This window comes from Neolamprologus multifasciatus, chromosome 18 (genome assembly GCF_963576455.1).
Source record: "Neolamprologus multifasciatus chromosome 18, fNeoMul1.2, whole genome shotgun sequence".
NCBI classification, from domain to species: domain Eukaryota; kingdom Metazoa; phylum Chordata; class Actinopteri; order Cichliformes; family Cichlidae; genus Neolamprologus; species Neolamprologus multifasciatus.
This window is the reverse complement of record NC_140456.1, coordinates 14,784,359-14,806,977: the sequence shown is the minus strand read 5'-3', so window position 1 is coordinate 14,806,977 and position 22,619 is coordinate 14,784,359. Positions and strand designations below refer to the sequence as shown.

Sequence of the window (22,619 nt, the reverse complement as noted above, 5' to 3'; positions counted from 1 at the left end):
TTAAAAATCAGCATAGCCCAGCTGTTTAAGCTCTATAATATTAGGTCAAAAGTAGTTGACTGGATTTGTTGACAGTCAGAAAAATAAAATAGCACCGCACATCCATTCTTAACTTTACGATTGAGGTTTATTTTAATGTACCAGTTCTTTTTAGGTCAAGACATCGGCAAGAACACACTCAACTGCTGCCGTTTGATTCTTTATGGCAGTCACATGAAGCTGTGTCATTACACTGTGGTGTGTATGATGGAGCCAACAACACTGGCTGACGCACAATATCAATGGCACAATACAGACAAACACTTGGTGGACACAACTGTGCAAAACAGTGGTTTCTACAGTGCGGTCCAGTGTCGCCAGGGGTCCTTATGAAATAGTTTCACAGCTAGAGTTTGACTCGTTTTCTTGCTGAGAGTTACAGGAGAAGGTCACCTGTTTATCTGTCCACTTAGTGTGACGCTAGCTTAGCACGTAAAGTGGAACTGGAGAAAGTGCACACTGTAAAAATAAATCTCTAAAAATATATGTGATGTTTTGAAATGCAGAAATTTTCTACATACTGTTTTTTCTTAATATAAACTTGCTCTATTAAAAAATATATTCTTTTTTTTAACACTGCAAGTTCAGGTAACAAACTCTTATATATTTAGATATATCTGAATCCTCACAACTCATTATTTAACACATTGTCTGTATTTACTTGAATCTAAACTTTTTTTTTTTTTTTTTGGCAGTTTATGGATTAAAAGTGTATAGTGAGGTTATACTGTTTACTCTTGTTTAGCTAATAAAAAGGTGTTGCTCCTATCATCCAACTCTGAGCAAGAAAACAAGAAAACAATATCCCAAAATGTCAAATTCTTTTAAATGTTTTATCATAATGGAAGGAGATATGCAACTAATAGTAACTATAATAATAAAAAACAGCACCAGAAATATAAATCTAAACAAACAGAAATTAACCATAAATGAGTCCTTTCATAATTTATTGATTAGAACATTTTCAAAAGCATGAGCACTGATTAGATTTGTTCTGTTTTGTGAGTGAGGTAATGCATTTCTGAGCCTTGACAATTAAAAACCCCTAAAACTTTAAGAGCCCCTGGTGTAAGATACACACACACACACACACATAAACACACACATGCAGTGAACACAAGACAGAAACTCTCTCTCACACATACACACACACACACACACACACACACACACACACACACACACACACACACACACACACACACACACACACTTACAGTGTGATGGTGGATAACTCTGACATCCTGCACGAATGCTGAACAGCCTGTGTGGGCTCACTGAAGCATTTCTGAGCACAGCTGCTACACAGCACAAAGACAACACACAATACAACAAAGACAATGTCTTTAGGGACACAGACGCACAGTCTCACGCGCACACACATCTACACACTCGGTCACGCACACTCAGGTCTAAGCAGCAGAAGACAAAAGTATTATCTGCTGGGCCTCCAAAGATACTATCTGATGGGAGGGGAGCAGGAGTGATGTCTGGATACAGTACAACTCCATAATGAGGTTCAAACTTTCTGACACTGGGTTCTACAAATGAATCTGAAATTAAAAAAAAAAAAATCTAGGCAGACATGTCAGAGGTTATCACAGAGTATTACAAAAAAAATGGCCGGATTTACATGTTTGTGACACTCACAAGAGAGACAATAACCTTTGTGCAACATATGCATTTAATATGTTAGCATGTCTCTATAAAAATATCACCCAGCTTTTAATATACAGATGATACCTTCTGTAGGGTCAGTCGGTTGTAGGTTTTGGTCTTTTTGGTCTTTTGATGCTGGTTTTGGGATTTTTTGACAAGATGAAAAAAAAGTAATAGTGCCAGCCTTAACTTAAAATTCTGAATCCTAGCTCTGTGAGTAGCAGGGTTGCAAGATCTAGAAAACTACAGCAATCAAATTTATTAAAGCATAAATTCTTTATCCAAATTTTGACATTTTTGAACTCACGTTTAACCCCACTGATTGTAACTTACAGGTAAATGCTCGATTCATTTCCTCCGATATCAGGCGACTGCAGCTTCTGGACCAGGATCACGATTATTCCAATGAAGAGGACGAAATTGATCTGACATGAAACAGAAAATATTTTCACTGCAGTCAGTTGAACATTAGGTCTTTCCCTTCTCTGCTTGGTTTTCTTCCTCAGGAAGTAGCAAGCTGAGGTTGCTGGTTGCCTTTAAAACTGGTCTACTCAATCACACACTTGTCTATAAAAAAATATTTTCCCTTTTGTTTCACACCACATTAGGATAGATAGGATTTAAACTGGGACCACTGTAAGAAAGACTTTGACTTAGCTTTTACATTGGCAGGTGAGCAAGTTAATGACAAAAGGAAAACTGAATGAGCAACCAGTAAGTGTCATACCATTATAGATGCCACCACAGGTCCTTTGATCACCCACCAGAGGGCAGTGTTCTCATTCGTATCCCAGCATCTGGAGGCCAACAGTACATTTCAGTAATCATACACCATGCTTCAGACATTAGGTAATGCACAACCTCATAGTTTGCCAAACAATGAGCCAGGTTTCAATAGTCAAATTAGTGAAGAGGATTTAAAATGAAAGGAAAAACTCTCAATAACTGAAATGAAAAACTGAGTTACAAACTTAGCTTAATACTATCAGATGGTTTTTGTTTTCTTACACTTGTATTACATCACATATTGTGCTCAAAAATGATGAAAAAGGATGCAATAACCGAGAACTCAACAGAGGCTTATTAACATAGCCAACAAAGGGAGAAATTTCATAATGGCAAAACATTATCAGTATTGTCATCAGTATTTTGTTAATAAGAATAGCTAAAACTTCTCATGTAAACATCACCAAACCTCTGTCAATATCAGTTACACTGATTACATTAATTATATTGTAAATTTCTTAATGAAAATATATTATTAAAAAATGATGTTAATAAAAGTAAAAGAGGTTTTCTGGCCTGTGTGGCTAATAATATGACACCTGTGTTTATATAACAGTCCTGACGGTGATCGTTAATAAGCAACTAGTTTCACATGTAAAAGACTTACAGGTGCCAGTGTTCACACATTAAAGAGGTTCCTGCTTAAAGGGCACCAAAAACAAAAAAAGATAAAAATCATTGTAAAAGTGACCAATATTATAATTTATTGTAATATTATCTGATATTATCAAACAATTTATCTAATAATGTGTAATTAGCTAATATAATATAAGAAGACCAGTATTAATAGATACTGATGGACAATTTATGATTTTTACTCCATGGCTCTTAAGCCCTGTTTGAAATGTACTAATAATAAAACAAATATTGGCTGATTCTGAAATCTAGAGCATAACTAATAGTTACTACAAAATCCAATAAATATTGTGTAATATAATGTATAATCTCTGCTTCTAAATTACAGTGGAAAAGGACTGTAAAGCAGCAGAAAGATTATATGCACTCAGTTTCAGTGACTAAAGGTGGGGAAGAGGAGTTCAGACATACCCAGTGTCATGAAAATGGAGCCTCAGAACAGCCCAAACAGTCACACAAATTGTGGGAGTTCCTGTAATCATGAAAAAAACAGAAATAAAAAAACAGAAAAGGTAAAACAGAAATAAAATGTTAATGTGACTGCCATAGTTCCTACTAGTCAAATCTCGTCTTTAGAAATAAACACAGGAATCAAAAGGAATCATCCCATTTCAAAAGGCTATATTTTTAAAGTAATGAACAAATTTAAAATACATGTATATAAAGTTAAGGCACTCAACGTTTTTCCCTCCAGATGCACGGCTTATCTCAAAGCCAAGTCCAAGTCAAATATGTTTTTGCAAACATGTCTGAACAGCCACCGCTTGTTTTTACATTACTTACCTGCAACCACGTGAAACTCGTGGAATTAAAGCACTTTGAAATTGGGTGATTCTTTCTGATATACCCTGTATCAAAGGCTACAATCACAATCAGGTTTGCGTATTTCCCTACTTCAGCTTTGTTTTGCCAACATTTAAAACATTTAATGGCAAATTTCACTAATCTCTCAAAGGCAAACAAACAGCTATAAAAAAGTTTAAACAAGACCTCAAGCAACTGAGAAAGAAAATACCACTTGCTTTAAAAAAATATTTTTATCAAAACTACACAGTGCGGAATATATAATAGATAATAAACAAAATTTTAAATGGTAAACAGCACGAATTTTAAAATTCACAATCTGATTAGTAACTCAACAATGGCTGCTTCATTTGGTACAGTTTGCTAGTATTGTGTTGGGTCCCCTTTTGCCTAATTAATGTCTTTAATTCTTCATGGGATAAAATTAACAAGATACTGGAAACGTTCCTCACAGAGACTTATGGACTTTGGTCCATATTGACCTGACAGCATAACACACATCACACACATTTGTCATGTCATCATCCATGATGAGGATTTCTCGTTCCACCGCATCCCAAAGATGATCTGTTGGACTGAGAATTGATGACTTTGAGTACAGTGAACTCTTTGTCATGTTTGAATTGATGGAAGAGGCCATCAGAAGATGGCACAGTGGTCATAAAGTGACTAACGTGGTTAGTAACAATACTCAGTTTAAACAATGCTCAATTGGTACTAAGGAGCCCCAAAATGTCCTCCCCAGCATTATACCACCAGTAGTGTCAACCGCTGATACAAGGCAGAAAGATCCAAGCTTTCATTTTGTTTACACCAAATTCTGATTCATCCAAATGTAGCAGCAGAAATTGAGACTCATCAGAATGTGAGTTGTTGCTTCCTGTATTTAGCTGACAGGACAGGTACCCAGTTTGGTCTTTGCTGCTATAGCCCATCTGCTTCAAGGTTTGATTCGGAGATTCTCTTCTGCATATTTGATTTACAACAACTGTTATTTGTCGTCTTCCCATCAGCTCAAAGCAGATTGGCAAATTTTTTCTGACCTCTGGCATCAACACGGCTTTTTTCTTTAGCTCAGTGGATATTTTCTTGTGTTTTTTTAAAAACATTCTCTGTGAACCATCTAGAGGTGGAGTATAGGAAAATCCCAACAAATGAGCTAGATAGATATTAGATATTTGCACTAACAAACTGTTAAACAGGAATATATAGTAAAAGTAATATAATAGGAATTACATGGCCAGTCATGTAAATTAGTCACCACTTTATGCCAATAAAAATCAAGCAAAAATGTCTACTTACCCCACCCAACAATGGTATACCAGTAGAAGTAGCGTCTCTCGGGAAAGAAAGTCTCCACCAGCAGAGTGAAGAGATACAGACCTTCAATGAACAGCCAGAAATAGTTGGACATGACACAGTAATGGAAGAAAACCATCACTGCTTTACATGCCACCTGCATATGAAGACACGTTAGGAGATAAGTTATCTATCTGTATGAAACAATTATTATCTTAGAAGATTCTGTACCAATATTAATCTAAACAAGAAAAATAATCTTCAAAATTTCAGTGAAGTTAATTATGATAATCTTGTTTCTTCTTCTCTAAACAGAGAAGTTGTGTTTAAAATGGTCAGTCTTTATTCAAAAGCAATAGACCCCAAATGTCAGAGCGACGTTATCCATGTAAACAACAAGGCGACAGCGCACTGCACAGGACGGTAATAACCCTAAATATTTTGCACGACCTGATGAGCTAATATGCAAATGATCTCCCCCAGCAGCAGGAGCGAGTCACCTACATGCCAGGCGAAGTGTCATGTGATGACACTGTGTTAATGACTAAAGTCCATATACACTGTGGGGTCAACCAATTACAGGACTGATCTGATTCGCTGTACTGCCATGACAATGACCTGTGATCACCATGGCAACAGTGGTAAAGCGTTTGAATTCAGAAAAAAAAAAAAGAAACGGAAAAAAGGGCAAAGTAGCCATTGATATGTTAATAAGACTCTAGCAGAAGATTTCCACTGGTCTTGCTAAAGCCATTAGCGCATCTAATTAGGTTTATTTGTCATGGCTGCTTAACGATAGTGAACAATGTATTCTTATCAGACAAAGGCTAAGAGCTTGTTCTGCATTTGTAATCAGGGAGTATTAGTCATCTAATAGCATGTTTGCTTTTTGTAAAATTTGCATCTGATTGAAGTTCTTTCAAAGGTGAACTGCAAACAGGAAACGCTGGAGGAGACGTATTTCTCAGGCTTTCTCGAGCTCTCGCTGTATCTCAAACTAAACAAGCCTGGCCATATTCTTTTACGCCCATTTTCTTTATAACCTTATTGGCTGGATTTTGGTGGTACACCCGATAAACCAGGACATGTATTTTACTGACTCTAGTGTGCACTTATTTTGTCAGAGCAGGGACTGTTTAGAATATTAAAGGCTTCAGCTTAAAACAATTGGCTTTAAATTAAAATTAACGATCTAATTAGCCTTGGAAATTGAAAATTACCAATTTTTCATTAATCACTAAAACAGCAGTCATAATAGCTTCCCCTGGAAGTGATTAACACCACCAGCAGCAGGTGAAGTTTGTATTATGATGCCCACATAGTATATATATATATGTATATATATATAATATCTGGTTGTTGTTACTGACTGTGTCCACGAAGCAATGGTCGCTGTCTTCCTGAGCGTACAACACGCCGTCCTTGATGAAGACTGAGATGGCTCTCAAAATGAAGGACACAAACAGATTCATGTGAATAAAGTTCCTGGTGCAGTGGAGCTTCCTGGAGAGATGAGAAAGGACATATACACATCTTTATCTTGTCTTTACATCTGTGCTCTGTTTAACCCTTCGAGCTCCGCGATGATTTAATAAATTACCACATGAAACCTTATGGAATTCAATCTGAAAGCCTGTTCTTGCAACTTTAACTAAAAACCCCTGAATGTGCCGTGTTTGCAAACTTAAAAATGCTGACGAGCTTTGCTCTAATAACAGATAAGGGCTGGTCCCTGAACAGGGACCTCTAAGATAGAAACATGTTAAAACTGCAACTGGATATTATTGGTGTCTTTGAACCTTAAGATTTATGGTGGGGCGGCCTTAAAACAACCACCGCCATACCCATCTGGTGGTGCATTAGGGAGGTTTAGGTCTGACAGTTTCCCACACACACACTGGCCATTTGTGTAGCAATAAGAATTGCTACACAAATGCTACACATTTGCATTTTCCTCTTAAGCTTAAGGTTTTACTTTATGAATAACTAAACACAATCCAATAAATGCCTTTCAGAATAAACTGTCTATAAAATGCGCATCATTACCCTTCCATGATTCCAAGCTTTTAGTCAGTGAGTAAAAACAGGGTGAATTTTAAAGACTCTGTCACTAAGCCCGTCATTGAAACTAAAGGTATAAAGCCAGAACCCAAAGAACCTAAAGATATTTATTTTCTATGAATATACATAAATGAGATCAAAGCTTCTATATAATGATCATAGCTTCTAGTAATAATTTATCAAAGTACAATATTCTTCTCTTGTTGGACTAATGATATAGATTTTTGCTTGAATGTTTGAAACAACAAACACACAAAAAAGCTACTTTTTAATAAACTTTGTCACAAACTCAAGTTTGTTATTTAAATGGTTAAAAAATTGTGAACATATTTTTCCTATCAATGATTGATTTTCTAGTCCATCAAAGTTCCAACCTTTACCTAAAGTCATGGGATCTCAGCAATGACAGAAATAGTGAGGTCACAAATACAATGAAGTGAAATGAGGTTCCTCTGTAGGGTAGCTAGGCCTGAACCTGTCGCATACATGGACAGCTGTGAAGACATCATAGTGACATAATCAGCTCTGTTATACTTCTTTGAAGTCTGCTTGAAATTCGCTGCCTAGGGTGCATAGTTGGTGCATTGTAATGTAAAGTCTCCACGGATGAGTCCTAAGAAACCAGGCAGAGGCAAGAACATCTGCAATCATCTGCAACATCTGTCACCAGGACCCAAGCGGACCACAAAATGCTTTTAGCAAAGTCTTAAAGATAAGTGAGAAATGCTGCTTTTCTGTGTTTGAAAGGAGCCAGCTGAAGTGGTCCGGGCATCTGGGTCCATATTGGACACCTTCCTTTTGAGATTTTGAAGGCATGCCAATCTGCTTGAAAGTGTTGCTGGGGTGAAGGACGTCTGGAGATGGATTAGAAATGGATGGATGGATGGATGGATGGATGGATGGATGCTCAGAAAGCTCACCTGAACCTGCAGAGAATAACCATGGCTGTGGTCAGAGACACAAGCGACGTGCTGTAACCGACTGTGTAGAGGGCTTTGACTGATGCGTAGTATGGATCCTAATGGAGAAAGACAGAGAATGAGTCTGTGTACTTGATTTACATGCCATATGGAATAAAAAGATCCACAAAGCCTTACAAGTTTGGTAGTGTTGTCATAGAAGAAACAGACTTCCGCATAGTGAGGAAAAGGCTCTGACCATCCATACTCAGTACAGTTACGACTGACCTTCCCCACTTCTGCAAGTAAAAAAATATGCCTGAATAAAACTGCGCTGAATGAAAAGAAACTTGATGTTCAAATAAGACTATCTGAATATGGTGTTGCCACTCACCATCTTCAGGGACCGTGTAGTCATGAAGGAGCTCCGGACAGTTAACCTCCACAACCTCCCCAACATTGGCCGCTTGCCAGCAGGTAAGATTGTCCCACATCCAATCACATGCTGACAGGCGAAAGGAAACAGAGCAACACATGTGGTCAGTGTGAAGCTCTTTTTGCTGGAAAAATGCAAAGGAAATTGTGCAGACACTAATTAAAAAACTAAGAATTCAGGAAAATTTAAATGGTGGTAAAACAGTTCAGTTTCAAAAGATATCTAGCATTTTCTTGGCAAAATGATAAGAACCAAGGAAGCAACTTTCAAATGTTACGACCTCTCTTAACCGATCTCAGATCATTTTATTACCGACCAGTGTTACTACTTGACTAAAACGAGGCATTACCCCTTTGTTCTTTATCCACATGCTCCAAACTGAAAAACTGTACAAAGGCCCAGTCTAGGTGTGAATCATTTAAGAATAAAAATATGAGAAAAATATAAGAACTTGAAATGATTGCAATGGGTTCCCTGTAGTCTTTTAGCTCCATTTTTGGTCTCCTCCAACTCGTTTAGGAAAATTCATGTGGCTTTTTAGATGCTTAATGATCCACTGTGTTCACCAGCTGTTTTGTGTGTGTGCTGTTGGACTCAGATCATGTACGATGTGTTTTCAGAGCACTTTTACTGCCTGCTATGGCAGAAAAAGACCAGTTCTTTGAGCAGTGAGCGTTTGGAGGAACAGTGAATTTGTGAGGTAAAAGTCAATAAAGCTCTGCTGCACATAACTTCACATTCACCTTTTATTATCAATGGATATATTTTTTAGTATATAAGCATTAATTATAGCTATTTTAACACTGTGTATTTTGCACTATTCGCTACCTTTTATGCTCTAAATTCACTGGAAAGACAATTAAAGAGGATGTTGAGGAAGGAGGTAGGCACAAGTACCTGCATTTATTCACAAACATGCACTGTCAGAGCAAAAATGACAGATTTTAGTTGGTCTAACATTTATCTGTGCACAGACACACCCTTGAGAGTATCAGCCCTCGCTGTCAAAAGAGCTGACAAACGATTCTGTCTGACCAGCAGCAGAAAAAAGCCCATCATTTCACACTGTAGGGCTGATGCTGTTTTAACAGTTTGTATTCCTGTGGAACCAAAAAACACACTCAGTGATCAGGAATAATGTCAAAAACACACAAAATCTGGAAACGGTCAGGAAACAGAACTATTCTATTGTTTTTCATTCTTGCCTGAAAGGATTTTTCCCTGGAAATCATTTCCATATGTTACCCTGGAAACTGTGAATAGAGCAATGGGAAAGGGTGACAGTGTGATGCCCTCCCTGGTTTGTTTGCCTGTTTCGTAACTATATTTTCTTTTTGCAGGAAAATGGTGAATGGTTAAGTATACGTTTTTGCAAGCTGTACCTTATAAAGGAGCAACTCTTGAGGTTTTTGCAGGTTTAATGTGATACAGTTAATTCCCCTGGTGTCCCAGTTGAATCAAGCTGGAAGCAGACAATTTCTTAGCTCATTTCCATTTACTGGTTTCTGCTTTGTTTTGATCTTCTGCTTCATCTGTCTCAATGCTTGACTGATGCTCAACATTTTTGTTTTTATTCTATGTGTTGGTTTCACAGTTTTAATTTCTGTCTGTCTTTCTCTCGGCTCCCATCTCTTCTCAATCGTTCCCCCTTTTTTCTAGTTTATGCTCGGGCGGTTTATAGTGCTGCAGAGGCAGGCAGAAGTCTGATTTGTGTGCACTTTGAGTGTCTTTGTGACTTGGGGTTATCTGTTCATGTGCATATGTGTGTTTGTGCATATGTACACGGTGTATTTGCAGTGCTTTCTCTACTCTGCTTGGCTCTCTAATCTGTTTTGGTTCTGTCTGGTGAGCCGGACACAAAGCCAATTACCTTTTAAAGGGCAAATCTGAGCCAAATGAGCTGCACTGAGCTACAGAGGTAACTGGCTTAATAAAGCTCCCTGTCCCTATCTCACGCAAAATCTCACAGTATGCTGAGTATTTGCTGGGCTTCAAAAATTCAGCATATGAAAATCACACGTCACACATTCTGTACTGTCCACGTAAATATAAAATACATTTGTACAAAAACACATGGCTGGATTCACAAGACTGGTATAATTTCATTTTCTGAAGCAGATTCGATCAACTGGTTTGTCTTCCCAAAGGCCACGGCAGTATTGTCAAACATTTGCAGTGCAACATCCACAGATAATTAATTTGTAATGAAAGAAATGTCGGATTTCTGCAAACCAGGCAGTTTTATTTCCTCACAAATGATTTGCTGTCAGCAGAAAACAGCAGGACAGCTTCTTTTACAGCGAGGGGAGGATCAGTTAAAGTGTCAAGGCTGGCTATTATGTGCTACTGCGGTCTAAAAACTGAAAGTTAAAAACAAAAATAAACAAACTGTTTGTGTTGCAGAGCAATGAGGGAATAAAATAATTACACAATGCCCAATCCATACAATACAACAAATAAAAGTGTGATAAATTAAAGATGCCCAATTTGACCTCCTAAAGGTCATAGAAGTGTTATCAAAATCTGCACAGTCCACCATCCACAGATAACCTATTTGGAATCAACTGAAATCAGCAAATCATCTTAATTGAGAAACTGGAGATTTTTTTTGTTGATATCCGTTAATTTTTTTATCAGTTTGTTTAGAAATCAATTTTTATCAATCAGAAAAAAAGCCTCATCATAACAGCTTCCCTATGCTTTGTCTGACTTGTCGTTTCCTTGTTTTCATTTTTCTCTTCGCTTTTTCTCAAACCTCCATGTCGGATTTCTGCAAACCCGGCAGTTTTATTTCCTCACAAATGATTTGCTGTCAGCAGAAAGCAGCAGGACGGCTTCTTTTAAAGGCGTGGGAGGAGACAGGGATCGGTTAAAGGTTCAAGGCTGGCCAATATGTGCAACTGTTTGTGCTACAAAAAAATTGAAAGAAAAAATAAACAAACTGATCATCTTTAAGAGGACTGAAGGAATAAATAACACAATGCCTCATTTTAATCATTTAAGTGTGAGAAATTGTGCTCACATTTGCTTATAAATGACAGCTCTACTTTACCACCTCATACTGTGCAAAGATAAAGCGAAAACACTCAGATAAAAACAGACGAACCTAATGCAGTTTGCTGTGCAGCACGCAGGGAGACTACAGGGCCGACCTTTAAAATCTACAGATGAAAAACGAGCTGACCTTACAGCTCCTCTCCTCCTTAAATTTGTTATCTTACACTCTAAATCTTTTACATTTTCTTTTGTGTTTATTTTTTTTTTCACGGCTCTGTCACCAAAGCTGTAAGTCACAGTGCAGTCTGGGATTTGTAGTCTGCTGCGCAAATTTCAAGCAGCAGGAGACCTGTAGCAGTCGCTAATGAAAACCACAATCCATAGCCAAGAAAATAATTGTTTCCAGGGCCCAATAACAAGTTTCCTCTGTTTTTTTTTCCTGAAAGTGACGTGGATAAAATACAAAAGCAACTCAAGGAAAATATTCTTCTCTTTGCTCTATATGACTGGCCTTTTGAGGTAATGCATTTGCAATGTGAATCAGAAATACAGCTCCATTCATCTTTCATCCTTACATGTCCCTGTATGACCTTTTCAAACATGAAAAATACCAGATCATTGAGTATAAAAACAAGCCTGTATTCCATTAATTCCCACTAAGCTATTCATGACTTTCATCCGCAGATCTGTGTTTTTGGAGCTGACCGAGGCGTAGACCATGTAATCACAGGAGCACAGAAATGAAAAGCAGCATATGAAAACGTTGCATACCCACACTTGGGGACGCATCCTCACTTACCATATTCTTCTCCATCTGATTTGTGCATTGCGATCCTCTCCATGCATTTATCATGTTCACGCTTTATTACGCAGTGCTCAGACTCGGAGGCCACCTAAAGAAAACACACAAGCGCACACACTGATGTGGGGAGACTTGGGAAATATAGTCCACATCAGATGCATTTGACTAGAAACACTCTTTTTGCTTGTTTGCTTTTGGTGTGGGTGCTCTGCAGAAGACCATGTCGTCCACTTGCTCACTGTGAATTATCAGGACAATGACCTGTGCTATTCTCATACGGGTGCAATTGGGTTTCTGCTAGCGAGGTGGCAGGATAAAAAACATGTACTGGAAGGCTGTGCTGGACATTTGCATTCTCAAGCGCACCTCTAACCCGATCAAAGAGATGTTGCTTGACTGTTATAATAAGATCTATTGTAATAAAACATCCTCTTGTTATCTTATTCACTCATTTTCCAAGAGTTACTAACTAAATTTGGGAATAATCTTCTTACACAACCAGGGATCGGGACAGTGGTTCCAAAATTATGGTCCTTCAGACATCCTCCGCTAACCACTAAAACCAAAGCCCATTAAAAAGGCACACAAAAGACACCACAGTGGAGTAAACAAGATATCATCTTCCTCCATGATGCAGTGAGGAAAGCTATTTACTCTCAGGCAGTAGACTTACAGTATGTCTGTCATCTTCTCTGTTGATGTACCCCCGCACTCTCCCTTAAGGCCAATCTCTATTTTGCACCTTTAGCTTTCTTGCAACCCTTCCTTTGCTCTCATGGTGAAATGATAGGTGTAATATATCCCAGCCCTCTGAGCCATGGCTGACTCATCACTCTATCTCCCTCCTCTTCGATATGAATTCACTTCAGGCATCGGTATTGAGATAAGATGGGTCATCAGCTGACTGTAAAGATGTCCTAGGACTCACTTCCTTCCTTTATCTTTCAGCACAAGAGCAGAATTTTGAAACACTCCAGGAATAATGTGAAAAATAATTAGAGCTATCCATTCTCTGGCACATTACCATTTAAAGGGCAACAGTTGTTAAATGCAAATAATTTCGCCACCTCTCTGTGATGGCAAAAAATAAGCAAGCAAAAAAAACCCCACTTCTTCATGTTGTCACAACCATTTGGTATTCTTCAATAAAACTAGTGGAGTGTTTTAAAGGAAGACCTCTCTGTACCCATCGCAAGCATCCATGTTGCTAAGCAGCAGGTTACCAGCCAGGAGTCAGCACACAGTGTAGGCAAAGATTCAGAAATGAGAAATAATTGGATGCAGATGACTAATATCTGTTTGGCATGAATGCAGACAGGCCTGTAAGATGACAGTATGAAATGTGCTGTTCATTCCATTTCAAGTTACTCACCTGTTTTGTGCATGTGTGCATGTGTGTATATGAACCGTTTCCTGTTCCCAAATAAGCTTTAAAATTGTATTTCTGCATGAAATAATCCAAAGATGTAGCTATGACTGTAGTAAACATAATGTGATGATTACTCAGAATGATGTTTACTGATTCTATCTGCAGAGTAACTTCAGTAAGGCTAATACTTTATGAAAGCACTGCAAGTTCATGCTACAGGAGTTTATTTTGTTATCATTCATGCTTGAGGACATTTTTATGTGAGTGCATGATACCAGAAGTAATTTTTACATTTGGTGTCTAGTACTGTGTGCTGTTGATGTCAGTAACTTTCAGCTGCAATTGACAGCAAGCTAACTTAAGTGCCTGAAAATGTTAGCTTGCTAAACTTTGACATAGTCTTATCACAGTTATACATCTAGTAAAAGAGATCATATGAAATACGGTCAACATATGTGACCTGATGTTTAATCAAAATGCTTTTAAGCTCTTTATAAAGCAGTGCCTACACTGTAACAAACAAACAAACAAAATTCAGTATAATGTGCTGTTTTAAAATTATTAATTTTTTACACAATTACTGATTACTATTTACAGAAACTTTTGTTAAAAAATGGAAATAAAAATGTGAAATGTAAAACTTAGCTCGGAGATAGTGTACTGGCAAAACAATGTACATTTTGGAGACTGTTTGCTTTCAAAGTAAAAGTTGTTCCATATGTAAGTTACTGAGTATTTGTAGAGAAACATGAAAAAGAAATGACAGTCAACTGTGGCATTTTTTTGAGCGGCACATTTTTAACCTCTGATTGTACCCAGTAAGAGTCAACAACCTCCAGGAACCACTGCTAACCAGCCGGGGAAAACACATTTTTCCCTAGCAACCAATGGCTCCATCACATCCAGACTGGCAGACAACTCTTAAGTTATGTCTGCAAAATACAGTATATAATGACCAATGTTGGGCAACTAATTATCTAGTTACTTCTTCAAAAAAGTAACTTTTTTTTAGTTTTGCAAAAAACAAGTTTTTTTGCAGCTGTTTACCTAAAAATGCAGCCAAGGTGCTTTTTTAAATAAACATTTCAAACTGTTTACAGAACAATCAGCTGTTCTGCATCAAATTTGATGCCACCCAAATTATTTGTGCTGCTCCCAAAAACAATTTCTGTCCACTATGAGATAAAGGAGAACAACAGCCTGATACCTGCAGGCCTGACAACAGGAGATGTATCACTCCTGTAACACCTGTAACATTCAGTTGTCGCCTCATTGTTCTGACACACACAACAACTATTGACTACACTACACACTAACTACGCAAGATTTGCGCTAAACGTTGCAAATCTCTCACATCTCAAAACACTGCCGTCACTGCTGAAACTTCCCCCTTCCTAAACAACTAAATGACATGTTGCCATATCATTTTTTGATTGGTCGACATGGTACATTTTCCCACCAGTAGGAAAGGCTGGGAGGGGTGAGGGGTGTTTTTGCTCAAAGGCTTTCGAGCGTTTTCCTTATAAAACGCCGTTTTTACCGTTTCTTCCCGCAGTAAATATAAAAAACGATAGTATTCAGGAAAAAAACAAACACTGCATATATTTTTATCATAACTCTGGTTTTACGTGGCCTATCAACACAAAATCAAAACTGGTATAAAGTCCACAGTTTTCTCGTCAATTGTTCGTCTGTCCTGCTCACATCTCCAATGGTTGTACACGTTGTCATTAACGTGGCTTCACTCCACATCAGCCACGCTGCTTTGCTAGCTAAAACACCGGTGTCGGCACATAAGGACACTGTCATAGCCTGTCAACGACGTTGATTAGCTGCGTATATACGAATGTGAATCGCATTATTGGCTGGACTATGGGATACTGTGGCATCGTTGTAATCCCATAGAGCAGCCAGTCACTTACTGACTAACACTGCAAAACAGAATTGTTAAAGTATTAATTTTAAATTTCAATTCAGGTTAGATTTTTTTTTTGTGCCCAATCATGCCAGCAGTGCGCAATTGCGCATGCGCGCAGCTTAGAGGGAACATTGATGAGGACCTCAACAACTACTTCTTCCCCACTGCTATCAGTCTCTTGAACAGCTGACCTGTTTAAACAGTAATAATAATTTTTGCACATATGCAGGTCATCTTGCATATTAAGCTCATAGCTCAATATCTATTTCACACTTAAATTTTGTCTTTATTTATTTATACTGTTTGTATTTTATCTGTTCTATTTCAATTTGCATATATTAACCGGGCATCTGCCTGTGGACAGCAAAGAAAGAATTTCATTGCATAGACAAATGCTTTTCTTTGTACATATGACAATAAACACTTCGAATCTTGAATCTTTGAATCTTGGATCTTAGTTAACTGTTTAATTTATAGCTTGACCAATATTTACAATTATGATTTAAAATGAGAGATTGCTAAGAAAAAGGCAAAACCTACAAATATACATAATATTCATGGAAACATACATAAATACAGTATCATAGTTGTTTAGAATTAAAGCATTAAAATGACTGTAACGTTGTTTATACAGTTTTGCGTGAGAGAAAATAAATGTACATGGGAAATAAAATATTCAGAGATGTGTTTTTATGCTATAGCTTTAGCAGTATCTTTCTGTGTTACAAAAGTAAATCGAAGTAAAACTTTTTGGTTTACTCTGCTACTTGGTATCGGTACTTCTTTAATTAGAGCTTCCAAAGGTACTGTACTGTAGGTCTGCCATTTACATCAGTTTGATTGACTACAACCCTGCAGTGTGGCAAAACAAAACAAGCCTGCATGTGGTATTTTGACTAAACATGGGACAGACAGCATTGTGAGTTTTCCTTTTAGCTCTGTTTTGGAGTCTTAAAGCTTCTGGGGGCAGTAATGCTGTTGCCTGCTAAATGCTTTAATTTGACTTCCCTTGCTAGTTGCTAACTTTAGCACAGCCTACACTTTTCAGAGCCTTTTTTATACAATACCGTTGCTTGCTGTGATCTAAACCCACAATATTAGCAAGAATTTCTACCCACTTTAATACATCGTAGCTCTAATATACAAAAGAACGTGCTTTAAGCAGTTATTGAGTCACTGTTCTTAATGATAATCTTTATGCTAACATTAGCTTCAGATATTGTTAAACCTTGGTACATTAAAGACTTTTGTGATGGGTCTTGAGGCCACAATAAGACAGCTAATATTGTGATTAGCACCTTTTTCAAGTTCTTTTTTTAAATGCGGAAATATCAGTATATAATGTGAAATAAGTATTTTTTGAACTTGATGGTAGAACTATGAGCATCAAAATTTTTGTATTTGATTTTAAAAGACACATAAAACAGGCCCCATGACTAAGCTGCGTAAAAGTACAGGGCTCATCAGTGTATTTCTAAGCGTGCTTTTTAATCTTTGCTCCCTGTAACTCTTCTTCTCTCAAACAGATGTCTATCCAGATATGGCCTCCATTCTGAGGCTGCAGAATTCAGTTTCCCCCCTCGAGGCTATTTTTACGAGAGCCAGATAACTCAGTAGGACCCACAGAACCACACAACACAGATAATAACTCTCATATGACGTCGCAGACCACTGGCCCACTGTACAGACCCATCGGACACATAATAAGTACATCACCACAGACATATCTGCCACAACAGTCGCTAAAGGTCAGCCTTAGATGGGCACTGTTCAAAGATGTCAGCTGAAGAAGCACTTCACATATGTCAGGGGGCGGTGACTTCAAGGTTCGACACAATGTATCTGGCTGCCAGGTCACTTTATGAATTCATTTGAGTCACCATCATCAGCTGGCACTGCTGCGGAATTTTTACTAGCAGCTACAAAGGCAAAAAGAAACCATCATCACGAAAAGGACGATATTAACTATATTAAAGCAATTTCTACATCTGAGTGGTTTAGCCAAGGAAAGAGCTGCTGTGCTGCATCAGTTCTCTGAATATAATTCCTCCCACACACCTTGCACAACTCTTCCATTCTGCTTTTCATTTCAATGAGACCACAGAAAAGTGAGTCACAGCAGATGGATGGGTAGTTCTCTGGTCAGTCAGGCCATCTGTTTTTGTGCTTGCCTTAATGACGAGCTGATCCTGAATCTGTAACGTATGCTGATGTGCTGTGCATGGGGGTGATTTCCATCCTTCTACTGCTTGTCACAAACACATCAGCAAAAGTGTGGATATAAAAATAAACCAGGCTCAAGCTGAGGAACAGGAGGGTAATAACAGAGACCTAAACATACCCGTATGGATGGATATATGCATTCCAATGCTCCTGAACACCCGCACAAGCAAACGCGCAAACAAACACACAAAAATCTGGACAACATACAGATGAATGCCCAGAAGCTACTCACCAAGGGCAACAGAAAGATTGCAGTCAGCAGGAAGCCTCTCATCATCCCCTGGGAAGTGTTTGCATCCAAAAGGCTCCTCGCTATCTTCGTGTGTGTGTGTGCCTGTGTGTTTTCAAAGGGATGCACTAAAAATGCTCCCCACAGCGTCACCGTGTTTCATCAAGGGCTCTGAAACACAGCACACAGAGAAAAAACACTAGAAGAAGAAACAACAACCATCACTCAACAACATCATTAAGTTTTTCTGAGTCATAAGAAGAATCGCAATTTGCAGATACACGTGTGTAAACTAATAATGTTACTGCTGCTAATTGTGGCAACTAAAATGGTTCATTCTTAAGAGTTCCTGCTTTATTTCAAGTGCTGACGTCACTGCTCATGTCAGATGAAGTGAATGAATCTGTGTAAATGAGACGCAAAGCCAGAATGACCTGTAACATCATCTTTTTTTAAAAAAAATATTATTTTTAATTTTTTCAAGACTTTATTCAACAGACTTTAAATCACAGTGCACTTCTAAAGACTGAAAGAACTGTGTACTATAAATATAATTAGTGGTTAATTTTATGCTAAAGTCTAAGCCAAATTACACTGAAATGCTTCCTGATGCCTTTATTCATACTGAGTTGATTTTATAAGAGTTACACAACAGTTTTTGGACACTGTGGCATCTTTCATTTGAACCTTTATTCAAGGCAATCTTTGGACGTTTTATGGAGCAACGCTATGAAATAATTTGGATGTTTCCTACCCTTCTACTTTTAAAGTATGTGTTTTATTGTTCCTCTGTGTTTCTTTCATCTTTCGATACCTTCTGACACACTTACACTGGCCTCACACAGTCCTACTTAACAATGTGCATGTGTGACACAATGAGAATCAATTCTGTCATCAGGTATTGTTTCAGGTAATTAGTAACCCTGAAGAAAAAAGATAATATTGTCACTTAAAAATAGAAAAAGAACAATTAGATGTGTTTTTTTGGTGTGTGTATCAAAACAATGAATTTAAGTAGTTAATTGACCAGCAAGTTATTTTAGATCAGTTGTCAACTCATATCAAATAATAACAGGTGCAGTCCTTCAGTGCATTTCTGTACATTTCCATCAAATATTGGATTTTGTTGTTTGCCTAAGCTGTGTAACATGAATATAAACAAGCAAAAACGCCCTGATTTATACTGCAGAGCACAACTTAACTCTCATACTAGGACACATCAAACATATAAACAAACACAGGCCTTCAGTAGGTGTGCATCATTTGATATTTTGTGTCTAAAGCACCCCACACTTTGATTAAATCACATTTTACTGAGTAAATAAACAACAGAAAAAGAGATGTCATCATCTATTCACTAAATTAAAACATGAACATGGGTTTGTGGAAGACAAATTGAATTCCAAAAGGCAAGAAATTTGGAGGATTCCTCTAAATTTCCTTTAAGATAATAAAATTCATGTGCCTCGGGTCAGAATTTAAAACATCCCCCTCCCGAACCTCCCTGACTTCATGTCTTACTCATCCGCTCAGCCTCCTGAAAACACAATGATTCACTTCTAACACAAAACACAGCAACACCAGAAACACATAACAAGCACACAACCAGTGAACCAGCAGAACATGCACACCTTCTCCTAAAGATAATTCATGCACACATAGAAACAAATTCCACTCTGCATCCCCTCCTTCTTGTACTGAATCCAATTACCTCTAAAGCATCTCTCAGATGCTTTATCAAGTAACAGGACAGAGTGTGCTCAGAGGGAAAATCTAGAGATACAGAGGAGGAAGACATATGTCCAACAGGGCTGAAAGCAAACTTTCAGGGTGAGCAATCAAACCGAAATGCACAAATAAAACAGAGAGGGGCAGATAGGTATGGGGACTGGCATGATTGGTCCGCTCTTTTTTCCCACACTCCATCTATTTAACCCAAAAGCAGTCACGCTGCTCTGGGCTTCAAATGAAGTTAAAAATGGCCTTATGTAGAGCAAATCAATGTCTCTGGTCCTGAGAAAGCTCTAGTGCAGAAAACAACAGACGGGCAGAACTATCCTGAGGGCAAGAAAGCCAAGAGAGTCTGCTTCGCTCAGTACTGAGTCACCAGGAAATATTGGAAGGTTTGCAGCCATGGGACTATTCAGGTTTATTCACTGCATGAAGCAGAAGACGAAGCTATAACAGTTTTTACTCACATCTGTTTGGCATGGATGTCAACAAAAGCTGAAAAGAAAACACTGGGAAACACATCCACTCACCAAGATGCCAATCAACCAAAAGACTCTCTCTGTGTGTGTTTGTGTCTATAAGCAGATGCATGACAAAAACAAGATTTATATTCACTGCAAAGGGAATTTTACAGAACAGTTCCCTCTTCCCGTGTATGTGCGTTGAATTCCCCAGAACATTGTGTTGCATCAATAAATCATTTCCAATTCAAAGCGATCCCGGCAGGACCGAGAAAACCGCGTCCAATCAACCCACTTCCAATGCCGTGAACGTGTACCGCAATTCAAAACCTCCACATACATTCAATGAATGTTCCTTTGCTGAAGCACAGAGGTCACATGGCCCACATACCGCGGATCGCAAAACGTCAGTTGATTTCTATCATATCACAGGGAGAAGAAATCAGTCTACACAAGACATAGTAAGTGACAGTTGCTTTCTCCTTCGCTAAACCGCACAGAAGGGGCGATTTTTGTTGCCCTGTCGTTTTCCTTTATTCCCACATTCGCACATCTTTAACACATCAGGCATGTGTGTGACCTTCGCTTGCACATGTAGCAGGAAAAAAACCCGTCAGCCTTCCCCTTTTCACGGCACGTTCACTCAAAACAAATTCACTGCTTCCCATTTTTCAATAAAACACACACACACACACACACACACACACACACACACACACACAGACACACACACACACACACACACAGCGTTTTAAAGAACTGCAGGCTTCAGCTGAATGCCTCCTTAATTCACCAGTCACATCGAAAGCCACAGATGTGAGTGAGAGCGCTGCGTTCGCCCCGGAAAACAAGTCAAAGCAACTTACCGATGCCTAATTTTCACCGGCGCAAATGTCTGCACATGGAGCCATCGGCATTTACGGTTCTGCGGCGGTGTTTCTACCTTGTTTTCACTCCTAAGATAGTTAAAAAAAAAAGAAGCCCGTCTTGGGAAAAAATAGACAGGTGCCGTTACTGCTGCTGTTGTTGCTGCTGCTGCTGCAGGACGCACTCACCGCTTTGGCTGCTGCGGCACCACGACGAGGTGGAAGAGGAGGAGGAGGATGAGGATGATGAAGGTGTCAGTACCTTCGGGGTTCTCGCCTCGTCAGACACGCAGAAAGCCAAGTGAGACAGCTGTTTAGTCTACAAGTGCATCGACGCAGCGCGGGGAGGAGACAGATTTTCAAAGTCTGGGATGTGGTGGAAGAAAAAACATCCTCCTCACGTCTTTGCGTCGCGTGCGTGCGGGGGACTTTGTTTCCAAAAAGAAACTACTCATAAAACTCTGACATTTGCGCCTGCGCCTTTCAGACGCTCCAGAAGGTACAGGGTCCCCTGCTGTGCGCAATTTGTGAGGCACTGAGTGGGCAGCGTGATGTGCGTGACTCACATTTAGTCGGAACTTTAACATCTGAATTCCTGCATGTGCTACTTACAAAGCCCAAATTGCATGCTGGTCGAGTTAAGACTGTCAATTGGACTCCAAAAGGCGTGGCCCGCAGAGGCCACAGTGGCCCGCTGGCAATGCTGTTTACTTTCAGGACCACGGACAGCACACACAAGAAATCGCTGCAGGGAACCAATGAACTGAAAGCAACGCCTCCAGTCAACCACGCGACCTTTTACCAGCAGCTAAACAAAGCTTAGGTATCAATATTAAGCTGCTTTAATTAAATCTCCAGTTGAGTTTCTTTGTTGGTATCCACACAGGAGAGAGAAGCCAGACGGATGAATTACTCAAAAGGCCAAGAAGAAGCAGCTTCTGATTTGGGAAACAAGTCAAAAGGCCACAAAGACATGCAACAAGATGACCAATACTTTAACCCCCTGTGAAAAATTACATTCGAATTGTGCAAAGTGTCAGTCTATTGTGGTTACACGATCATGAAATAAAATGAGTAGAAGGAAGTGCAAAGGTACAATTGAGACAAAACTACAGAATGAAAAACAACCACAAACCTGTACCAACAAAGGCAAAGAGAAATAAAACCTGCAGATGCAAAACAAGTGAAGCTGGATACAAAGCAACATCATAAAACATCAATATTGAAAAGCAAAGTGAACAGATAAAAAGATACAGAATGAGCAAAACCAGACACTCAGCAATAAAGACAAAAAAAGACATAATCAAGAATTACTAAGAGATAAAAAAGGATACACAATCATATTACATAAGTGTGACAGGAATAAGGACCCACGCACACTGCGTTGCACGCTGATGGTGTTTT

General features: G+C 38.7%; 1 protein-coding gene across 5 annotated transcripts in view; it reads right to left on the bottom strand.

Annotated features, from left to right (window-relative positions):
• Nucleotides 1–21,721, bottom strand: part of LOC146497565 (pituitary adenylate cyclase-activating polypeptide type I receptor-like) — a 28,873-nt gene extending 7,152 nt beyond the window's left edge. Inside the window, exons 1-12 of one of the 5 annotated variants that reach the window (XM_085140243.1) lie at nt 21,216–21,721; nt 18,161–18,328; nt 12,416–12,509; nt 8,578–8,688; nt 8,382–8,482; nt 8,205–8,302; nt 6,594–6,726; nt 5,227–5,380; nt 3,532–3,592; nt 2,426–2,495; nt 2,032–2,123; nt 1,257–1,340 (exon numbers count right to left, since the gene is read on the bottom strand). In XM_085140243.1, the coding sequence (XP_084996369.1) occupies nt 1,257–1,340; nt 2,032–2,123; nt 2,426–2,495; nt 3,532–3,592; nt 5,227–5,380; nt 6,594–6,726; nt 8,205–8,302; nt 8,382–8,482; nt 8,578–8,688; nt 12,416–12,509; nt 18,161–18,205 (1,043 nt within the window). In that variant the 5' untranslated portion in view covers nt 18,206–18,328; nt 21,216–21,721. The remainder of the gene's footprint in view (nt 1–1,256; nt 1,341–2,031; nt 2,124–2,425; nt 2,496–3,531; nt 3,593–5,226; nt 5,381–6,593; nt 6,727–8,204; nt 8,303–8,381; nt 8,483–8,577; nt 8,689–12,415; nt 12,510–18,160; nt 18,329–21,215) is intronic. The other 4 variants (XM_085140244.1, XM_085140245.1, XM_085140246.1 and 1 more) reach the window with 4 other exon arrangements.
• Between the last annotated feature and the right edge of the window lie 898 nt (nt 21,722–22,619).